This window comes from Hermetia illucens, chromosome 1, assembly GCF_905115235.1.
Source record: "Hermetia illucens chromosome 1, iHerIll2.2.curated.20191125, whole genome shotgun sequence".
Classification (NCBI taxonomy): Eukaryota; Metazoa; Arthropoda; class Insecta; order Diptera; family Stratiomyidae; genus Hermetia; species Hermetia illucens.
In genome coordinates, this window is record NC_051849.1 from 165,025,399 (window position 1) to 165,036,412 (window position 11,014).

General features: G+C 37.9%; 1 protein-coding gene across 4 annotated transcripts in view; it reads right to left on the minus strand.

Moving 5' to 3' along the window:
* Nucleotides 1–10,574, minus strand: part of LOC119646997 (protein psiR-like) — a 59,838-nt gene extending 49,264 nt beyond the window's left edge. The window contains exons 1-3 of one of the 4 annotated variants that reach the window (XM_038047721.1): nt 10,472–10,573; nt 10,084–10,178; nt 9,888–10,010 (exon numbers count right to left, since the gene is read on the minus strand). In XM_038047721.1, coding sequence (XP_037903649.1) covers nt 9,888–10,010; nt 10,084–10,153 — 193 coding nt within the window. In that variant the 5' untranslated portion in view covers nt 10,154–10,178; nt 10,472–10,573. Of the gene's footprint in view, nt 1–9,887; nt 10,011–10,083; nt 10,179–10,399 lie in introns of all 4 variants that reach the window. The other 3 variants (XM_038047722.1, XM_038047719.1, XM_038047720.1) reach the window with 3 other exon arrangements.
* Nucleotides 10,575–11,014: the final 440 nt, after the last annotated feature.

The window sequence follows — 11,014 nt, forward strand, 5'->3', positions numbered from 1 at the left end:
TGTTGCACATAGTGGCAACATCCTCCAAGCTGGTGGAGCAATACAGAGGGGTCCGTCCTTCAGTAGCCGCTAACTTCAGATGGCAAAGCTTCACTACCTGCATTAGATCAAGGAAGATCTAGTCCTCTTACAACAAAGCTCAGACACGAGAGCTTATTGGCCAGAAACCAGGATTACGGCGGTGAGCATGGGGCACAAACCTATAGCAAACCATGTCGCCTGACTTGGCGTTCGTTACAATTCGCTCCGTCGAAATTGCGTGGAAGAGATAGAGACGGTTAGGCGATTGCCCACTAGCTAGAGCATCGCTACGGATACTAAGGAAACAATTCTTTGTGGATCTCAAAGAGATATCTGTTTGTAAGGTGGGAAGCTGGTATCCTTCTTGCTATAGGTAAACTTTGAAGACCTGAACAGACTAGATTGTGCTCCCCATGTTCTTTCCACAGCAGTTACGATCTTAGGAGTTTGGCAAGGCCACAACGAAGCTCTTTAGCGCAAAATGGGTTCTTCGGAGCAGCCATTTATAACCATCGAAATGCTTTAAGTGAAAATGGTGCTTCACTGTCAAGTCGTACAGCAACGGGAACTTCTGAATATGTATGTAGCAGCACAAATCATTCTGACTATTTTAACCGCTTCTGCTAAGTTGATTTTACGTAAATTGAATATTCGTCATTTGAGGATAAATACGAAAACGCTTAGTTGAAATTACTGGATAATATTCTGAGTTGAAGACAACAGCAAGTTCCAGAGATAGAAGGCAACGAAGAAACAGTTTCTGGACCTTTACACGACATGAGAAAGATTTAAAAAGAAGGAAAATGGATGACGCCCGTGTTAATGAAAGGAATCGTAAAAAGTCTGGCAAAATTGGTTTGAGAGTGAAGGTATATTTGTGGGTTGACACAAGCCAACACATCGATGAAACAGTCTTCTTACCTCCGGACGCATGCACAGCAAGAGCATCTCGTGGGACCAAGAAAGTGTGGTGATATTATGGACCACCAAAACGGCTAGAAGAAATCAGGAGACGTAGGCAACAGTGACAGACCACATTTTTTGAGTTAACTGCTATAAGAAGTCATTCATTTCACTTGATAAGCTACCTCAAAAAAAGATAACCCTCGCTGGTGAGCCCCACTCATTTTGGTTGAATTTAAAGCAAAAATTGTAAACGAGCAGCTAAACATGATTCTAAAAACTGGTACATGGGAAAGCGTAGTAATTCAAAACATTTTTTCCACCTATAGCGCATAATTTTTTAGAATAATTTTTAGGATGGATTAGTCATAGTTTACTTCTTCCGAGCAACAATAATTACTTTGATATGCCCCCCGGCCTTTTGATTTTTAAGGAGATATCAATACCTCCCTCTCCATTATTCAGTATTTTTTATAAACATATGTAAATTATATGGAGCAATTGTAAAACTGCGTGAAACCGATATGCCCACGAAGAAAAGTAGAGTAGGAAGAAAAATGCTACCTTTTCACAATTACCCACAAAGCCAATTTTATATTTGGCAACCTGTAGTGCTCGTATGGAACACTATATTTTTTCCAAACATGTCAAAGCGTCAAGGCTTCTTCGACTGCAGGCGTATTCAATACTCAACAATAAACTGAACAGAATGCGATGTTGTTATTTTTCCTCTTATTTCATTTTCGCGAAGTTATAGTTCAATTCCATGATTCCTGCTTAAATATTGTGCAAGTCATAAGCCTACAGCAGCGGAGCCAATACAAATATAACTAAAGAAAAAAATTAAATTTGTAGCACGGGAATTAAAACCACTTTGGCCGCACTATCAACTCGTTGCTAAACCCCCTAGGGTAAAATGGCCGTTCTCGATACTCCAGCGTACGACCTTGCTTTATATCCCGAGAAAGATGATAATCGTTTGTATTGTCAATGACTTGTTGATAAAACACTTGAAAAATAATCCTGGAAGACAAGATAGTCCGCAATGACCACCTCATGCATGAAGTAGTCCCGCCAGTTCTAGTAAATTTGTTGTCGAACGTTGATGAACCTGGACAAATTTACAGATTTTTCACAGTCAGAATGAAGCTTTTGAATTCCTTCATGTTTGCACTTCTCGTTATGAAAAATATTAGCTAATTAGCGAAACCGAAAAAAGGGCAAATTGTATCGAAGAACTTCTTTAATCTAACATCATCGCAAGCCCAAAACATCGCAGTACAGTAAAGGGCAAGTTAAACAAAAGAAAAATCAAAATAGTGTTAATAATCATCATCATCATCAACGGCGCAACAACCGGTATCCAGTCTAGGCCTGTCTTAATAAAGAACTCTAGACATCCCGGTTTTGCGCCGAGGTTCACCAATTCGATATCCCTAAAAGCTGTCTGGCGTCCTGACCTACCATAGATATTGCCCTTTTAGACTTTCCGGGCTGGATCATTCACATCCATACGGATTAAGTGACCCGCCCACCGTAACCTATTGACCCGGATTTGATCCACAACCTGACGGTCATGGTCTCGCTCATAGGTTTCGTCGTTTTGTAGGCTACGAAATCGTCCATCCTCATGTAGGGGGCCAAAAATTCTTCGGAGGATTCTTCTCTCGAACGCGGCCAAGAGTTCGCAATTCTTCTTGCTAGGAACCCAAGTCTCCGAGGAATACATGAGAACTGGCAAGATCATTGTCTTGTACAGTGGTTAATAACAGTTAATAAATCTTATCGTGGTCATTCAAAAATGGGTTGAAACGGCTTATGGAGAAGATAGAAATAAAATTTTGTACTATTCTTTATCCGTGGATTCTTGAAAAAGTACATGTATACAATAAAATGGTTCTCTTAGTTACCGCCACAAGAGTATGGCACTAAAAAGTTTGGTCTGTTCATCTAAGCAAAGATTGAATTCGGGTGTCCTTGAAATTGGGAATTGGCGTAATATTTGATATAAATTGCCTAAGTAAAGAAAGCAATCTTATAGTTTTCTTCATAATTGTTTATTGTAGGACGAAATAATTAGGGAGGCAAATCCTTGAAAATCTCAAAGGGTTTCCAGAACGGTGTTTAGAGGAGCAGTGCCCAAGACACACACATCTACATTTGGCTGGGTTTATTTTCTCAATACCTTTTATTTCTTGGATATAATATAAAAGCATCAAATATATTATAATACATTTGCATATCACTTTCGTGACAATTTCCAATTTATTTTCGCGCTAATATTCCGTACTGGCCTTAATCCGTGAACTTTTATGTAATCGCTAGTTATTTTGCAAAGTTCGTAAGGGAACACCTTTTAATTAACAGATAATATAGTAAATATATGTATATACTTATAAACCCATTTAATCTTCAATTGTAAACGATAAATCACTGGGGTTTATGATGCAGTCGATTGACTTGCGTCGAGGAGTTATTTATTATCCCCGTCCGTAGCTTATCAAATATTTACAACAACATTGTCTAATTCTAGGAAACATTCTCATTATCAGAAGTATTTTAGGAATGTTAACTGTTTCCTTTATGTAATTATAGCATTTGGACAATAAAGACTAACTTGATAATGCAACATATATAAGTACTTGTATGCATGTATAATAGATACTAAGATTTTGTGGAGTAAGATGGATGCATATACTGGTGTTAGGCTGGAGCCTAAGACACTGGTTTCTCGGTTTATATTTAACTTCAAATAGATATGAGTTCATCATAGGTAGGTCAACATATTGAATATAATTCGCAGGTTTCACAGAAGAAGAATATAATTCTTTATATAATTGAAGTTTCTCGGGAAGTGGCGCGTAGACATGGTTGAAGCGTTATACCCCATTTAGACGGCAATGACCATATTATATTAAATATAACAATTATTAAACAAGGAATCAACACGGATTACACGGATTAGGCGTATATCTTTGTAAGGGATCACTGCACTTCCAAACTTTTGGTTGCATACGTATTCAGAACATAACCACAAATCTTATGTATTACAAATACATAATACAACTGCCAAAACATAATAAAGGAAGCTAGAATGTTTAGATTTTTGTCAGTACCTTCCTCCCCAAAAATTCAAAAGATTCCCCAAAACAGGGGGTGCTCCAAAAAAGCTGTAGACCTATGTGCGTTGAGGTAAAATTTCAAATAATCTTAAAATGGTAAAATGCTGCATGATCCGCTTACAGTCCTAACAAGAGGGGATGAAAAAGGGGGATTCGCCCGGCCCCGAAACAGAATTTCGAATGAGGAGGAGGAATAATAGGCGAGCCCGCATAATTTAGAGATGCCTATAGTTTTAACCCCGGGCCATTTTCACCAAAATTTTCACGGGCTGCCGGCATGCTTTGGCTGCACTTTTGTCCTGAAGAATTGCTACGAACTGATATTTCATAAGTCGCAAAACATTTACGAGCTTTTATCTACCTCGTTCGAATGTAGTATTATAGAATGTAGTGTTTTGTTCGAATGGAGTACATAATGGTATCCGTATTTCTGTGAATTTTTCCCTAACGAATTCCAGAATAAAACGCGGAAGCGCTGGGATTTGCTCTGAAGCAAAAAAATTCTTTTGTTTGCTTTCCAAACGGAAAATCGGAAGCTTGTCGATTCAGGTATGAAGGTTTTGTATACATAACTAGCAGGCTATAGTATATATGTATGTATTTAATATTCACGTTACTTGATATTGGCATTCAATGCTGTTTTAGATTACAGTAAATTCACGTCAAAAGGACAGCTTTGACCCACTATAATTTTGTTAATAATAGTACGGTTTCCTTGAAACTTCTTAGTATTATGGCTCAAATTGTGCATTATGATTTTGCAATTGTGTAATACTAGATTGAATTCAAAGAGCTTTCCAGTAATATTCGAATATGCTGTAATATACTATTTATTAACATAAGATAAGATGCATTGTGAGGTAAGAGATGTATTTTGAAACCTAGATGCATCATGATTTTTTTCAAATTTTTCAGTTGTGCTTTTTAATTCTGTGTGCTTTTTAATTCTCACCAGGGGTAAATTGGACGCGCTAGGCCTCCGTTGCCATGAAAATGTACGAATAGTACAGCGTAGTGTGCGTCGTAGCAAAAGGGACTCCGCCATTGCATTGGGAAGGAAAATGCCGACTTCGCCACCGTATACTCTTCTGCAGTCGCTGCAAAATTGCTATTTCCGCTTATTCATAAATGCTGTAGTATTAGCACGCTTCCTGCTGTTGTGAAGATATTAACAAGATTCATACCAGAACGCATCAAGGAAAGCATGATAGGCAGAGACTAAATTGGTTTCCACTCTGTATGCTCCTGTATTAGCCACATTAACACTATTCGGATTATTGTGTAAAAGTGAGCGCCTCGCCGTTCTGAATTTCACATCCATGTTCAATTTTTAATAAGGACAAAGAAGGTTGATGCATATCTGAGTAACAGAAGGTTTCAATGATGTGGAATAGGAAAACAGGAAATCGACGTCATCATTAAACATGGTTAATGAATAAATAAACTAAAAAAACTGGAAGCCTTATATCGCCTTATAAGTTTTTTGGACGCTTTTAAAAGAGGCTTCTTAAAAGTGAAATTGTAACGTGATGGGTCTGAATACCAAGTTGGGCTTCCACAACCCCTTGCTCGGACATATGATGGGAGAACACGGTTTTGGTAATCATATGGTGAAAGGTTTTCGGTTTCTGCAGTTTCCACCGCCTTTTCATTGGGGGCAGCATAGAGCCTGCTATAAGGTTTGTTGGGTTTCAACTGCCCGACACACCACGAGCAATCACTGCTATTTGGCAATCAGCAGTAGATTTAGAAGTTGGCTCCTGCGACTTCTCCTGTGACCCCCCAAGTTCAACATTGGCAGCTTGTATGGTCCCACTGTCGCTCGACAATGGGAGAACTATCTTTTTGATCGAACAGCAGATAGTATATTGGTACGTTGACGCTCTCATCCACCATGACTAGCAACTGAAGAGGTGTAAAGAAGACTTCACCACGGTTCTTAACTGTATCAGATGGTGAGGTTCCTCCTCTTGTGGATGAAATGGCCAGTCACCGTAACATGCGGACCAAGCAGAAGAGGATTCATTTCGGCCATCAATATACCCGCTGGGTGACCCAGTTACTGCAGCCCTGATAGTTCAGTTCGTACGGAAATCTTGAAAATTCAAAACATTTCCTCGAGAGTGGAAGAGGGGGATGATCGTTAAGATTACAAAAGAGGACAGCCATTTTGAATGTGACAATTTAAGGGGTATCTGCATGCTCCTTGCCGTCCTTGAGTGCACCGGAGAATATTTCAGCTTGATGGACAGGCTGGTTTCCGCGCCGGATCCTCCTGGATTCACCATATCAATACCCTACGAATCATTCATCATCATCGCTTCACCTGCTCCTCATCGATTTTGAAAAAGTTTTCGACAGCGTGAGTATATTTGGCGCGCTCTAGGCAGGAGGCACAATCCAAACAAAATTAATAGCTACTATCAGTGGATGGACTATTACATCCTTTCTTGAACACCTCGATTACGCTGATGATATATGTTTGCTCTCTCAACCGTCATGGAGCTAGCCAAATGGCTTTGGATTTGGAAAGATCTGCATTCATGGGCAGGGCATCGAAGGCACCGATCAATTTGCACTATATACCTAGGAAAGGTGGTTTCTACCAACGGCGACACCGAACTGAATGTTGCCCGACGCAATTACAGCACTTGATCCGCTTTCGCTGCCTTATCTAAAATCTCGAAATACAGTTATGTCAACACCAAGATTAAGTTGAGATTGTTCTGTATTGCTATATGGGAGTGGCACATGGGAAGTGACCACCACTGTCACTCGAAGACTCCAAGCCTTCGTAAACACCTGTCTGCCTCGTATTATTGGGGTGCGCTTGGCTGATACCATTTCAAACGAAAAACGCTCATGCAGTGGAATCCACTCTCCCAAGATGGCCGACGAGTGAGTCACCCCAAAGAGCATTCGAAGGAGAATGTCTGAAAAGGAGTGCAGCCCTGTCGAGAAGCCGTGGGGGGAGCTGAAGTGCATTGCGGACAATCGCGGGCGATGGTGCGTAGGTGTGGTTGACGCGCTATACCCCATGGAGGATAAATGGCAAACATTTGTATTATATATATAAGTTATTCCATGAGTAAAGTTTGCACATAGATCAAATCAAATTTCCATCCTAATCAAAGCATGGAAAATGATTGTTTCAGCAGTTTATATTAAAATGGTGCCAGAATACCCCGCAAAAAGAACTTAACTGAACCCCACTTCTTGGGAAAGTTTCTAGAGAACTCCCTACTATATGGCAAAATAAAAGGTAGTAAAGTTGATAAGACGTCTTAACAAAGTTTCTGGATTAGTTCATCTTTGCTAGAATTCTTCCTAAATGGCAAATTACTCAATATTTCCAAAAAACTTCGAGCCTAAAGGAAATGGGGAGTTGGAAGAAAGAAAAGAGTTTGAGTTAAATACCTGGAATACGTAAATGGCATCCACATTATAAAAAGAGGGATGTAAATTCGAAGTATTCGACTACTAACACCGAATTAGAATATATTGATAAAATAATTTCAATTCCTGGTATCGAAATCGTATACCATCTTTTCTGCTATTAAAAATGTTCACATATGACTACCCCCCAAACCAATACCATGTTCGAATATTCTATGTCACTAAAAAAAAGACTGGTTGTGAATGCCGATGCCACTCATGATTTCTAAGTGTTCGTCGGTGCTTTTTTGTGATACACCATCCAACCTCCATAAGTCAAATGTCAGCAGACGAGTCATTTTATAACCGAAGTGGCAGTAAATAGGACACGAATTTCTTACGAACTGTTCTATGAAAGTGGAACCCCTCAACCGGCAAACGCATCGAATAGATCGAACTAGAGCCACATGATACAGAGAACACATTGTACACCTAAAACGCTTCAGCATACGCCACCTATGTGTGATTATACATCAAGAACCCATATTGATAGCGCCAGGCTACGGCAACCTAACTCGCTAACTCATTCCGCCGACAAAGGGGAGTATATGACCCAAGGCAAAAACGTGAATAAGTGCGTGATGAGACGTAAAACCCGGAAAATGCCCGCTGACCCAACGCAAACAGCTTAGCTACTAAATCCTATCTCACCCTCGACTTGATGATCACTGGGAGTTCTTTCTTGACGAAAACTGCAGACGAAGATGGAAGAGGGTAAATCTTCCGTGCCTAAAAACAAAACAAACTGTGTCAACTAATCCTCCGGCCCTAACAACCTCTTATGAACCCACAAAGTGAGTCTCCCACTGAACTGATAATGACGAACTCGGCAAGGGTTGAAAGCTGATCCGTAGCAGGGTGGTCGATACCCTGCCCCAATATAAGGCTCATATCATCCTGGTCACCTAATTCGCATCGGTGGGAATGATCCCCAGATCAGCCCAGAAAGTTTATAGGGCAATACTTGTGGTAGAAATGGAGAAATTAGTAGACCCAGCCTCAGATGAAGTATCAGATATCTGTTGAGCTATTGAATTGGTGTACCTCGGCGCAAAACTGGGATGTCTGTATACCAGTTGTTGCCCGTTCATGATGATGAATTCAGTCAGATTTTTTGATTTTTGTCTGATAACCCTAGTACTGAAAACTAGAATGAAGTGTATATAGGTCTTTGAGGCTCAAGAATATTGAATAAATATAAGATCTCGAAATGATCATAGGCTTTTTATTCTGAACATTTTTTCGCCAATTAGTTATTCCAAGAAAATCATTTCTAAAAATATCCGTAATTGCAAAAACAAATCAAACTGAACCGTCGGTATTTTTTTTGTTCAAAGTTCTACATTGATAATCGAAACTTCAACAGAAATGCGATTTTAATCAAAGAAGTTAGCAAAACTTGCAGAACATCTAGCGATGATTACCTAGGTGTGTGTTTTTATCTTATTTAGCCAATGATATCTTCATCAGTTTAACTTTTAACCAGTCAAATCCTGTGTCTCGCGTTATCACTCAAATTTAACTTTCCGCCCGATTCAAATTTAATATTAGGAGCTTGTTCAGATATTGCTTATCAAAATTATGTCGCCTTGACTTTCTAGTTATTTCGCGTTACTTCATTCCTTTCGAATAGGTGTGTACTTGCACTGGAGAAACGAAGTCTTAACCTACAATGTCAATTTCAACGATGAAAACAGAATCCATTACATTTTCCCATCGATAGATATTATCTATTGCTGCTATTCATTTGCTAAGATTAGGAACATATTCGTCGAAAAAAATGTCGTACCTTACTAACTTTTTCTAGTTCTTTTTAATTAAATACGAAATTGTCAACAAGATAACTGCTAAGTTTTGATATTTGTTTTTTAGTGTGAATATACGTAGAACTGACTCAAATATTGCTTGCAACAAGAATTTTATGGTTAAATAAGAAATGCTGGAATAGGTTAAAGTGTACAACGATTAATTCCTTCAAAAGAAGGCAAGTGTGTTCTAATTTAGTGTCAAGTAAATATGTAAAATTCTCCTGTTTTCTTGCTTACAATACACTGTACATTACAATTTCCGATCGACATATTATAATATGTATGTATGTCAACCGCACTAGTCACTAAAACAATTGGATAATTATATCTTTAAAAATCCAGTAACAAACACACAACACTTGAGAATATTCTACAACAGAGCACGACGTGTACCCATGCGGTATTGATAAAAATAAGTTTTTAAATGCATACGTGCATGGTCATAGAAATGTATCTAATTTCTTAAAAATTTTTTTAATTATCTTTTTTTTTAATGAAGCCTTTGTTAAAAAGCATTAAAACCTTAACTGACAAACTTGTAAATCTGATGGCCTTAAACAGATTGATATATTTATATTTTATATATCTAATTACTTACCAATTGCCGTCACACATGATAAATCTGATTCAGGACAATCCTCTCTTGGTGCATCAACAACAGGTCCAACAGCGCATTCCTGAGTTACATTCGACCAACATGAATAGCATCCAAATGACGCAACTGTGTTTGAAATTATTTGAATTGACTTTATCCATATTTGATTCCTAATTAAGTTTTTGTAAAGACAATTCACCTTCAACAGTCAAAAAACCTGCAATAATCAGCAGCAAAGCTGCCGACCCCGATGCACGCAACACCTTCATATTTACACTTTAGTTGTTTTAAACACTCTGGAATTTCGGGAATACCGGAAAAATTAACAATTATTGATTTGCGGAAGATTTCACAAAATTTATTAAATTAATCTTGTATCAAAATTGGATTGAATCTAAGATTTTTATTTTCTGGTTTAAATATAATATTTGCTTCCAGTTTAACTACTTTTATGTATTTTATTTATTTAATCTATTTATAAAATGATACTATAAAGAGTATTCCATTTTTTAAACTTTGAAACTATGTCAAGCACAGTATCAATAATTAGAGAAAATAATTTTTTCAAATCAAAAAAGGAAATTTACACAAAACACGTTTGCACTGTCGATCGATACTAAAAAAACTGGAAGCCTAATGGAAAATACGAATTTTCCCAAAACACTATCTTCTTATCACAATGAATCATAAAAAAATTTCGTGATAGGTCCGATATATACCCACATATAAGGTTTTTTATATAATCATATATTTCGTGGTGGTGATTCTTATTGGGAAAATTTCGGTAAATATATTGCAGGTGAAATACTAGTAATAAATAAACCACCGAGTCCAACGCCTGATAACATGGAATATCATCTGTTTGATAAATTTCACATATTTCTCGCTTCACGGGTATTTTAATTTTATAACTGTTTAATGCAATCACATGAGATTTTTTATGGGATCAATCACTACACTGAGAATCCTCTTTGATTGAAAGTGCCGTGCCTTCAAACGATTAAGAAAAATGGTTTGATACTATTCTAATGATAGAAAGGAACTAGGTAACTATTAAAATTAACATGCACGTGCTATGAATGTAGTTAGAAAAATTCGATCCACTCACTTTGAAACGTTACAAATCTTAA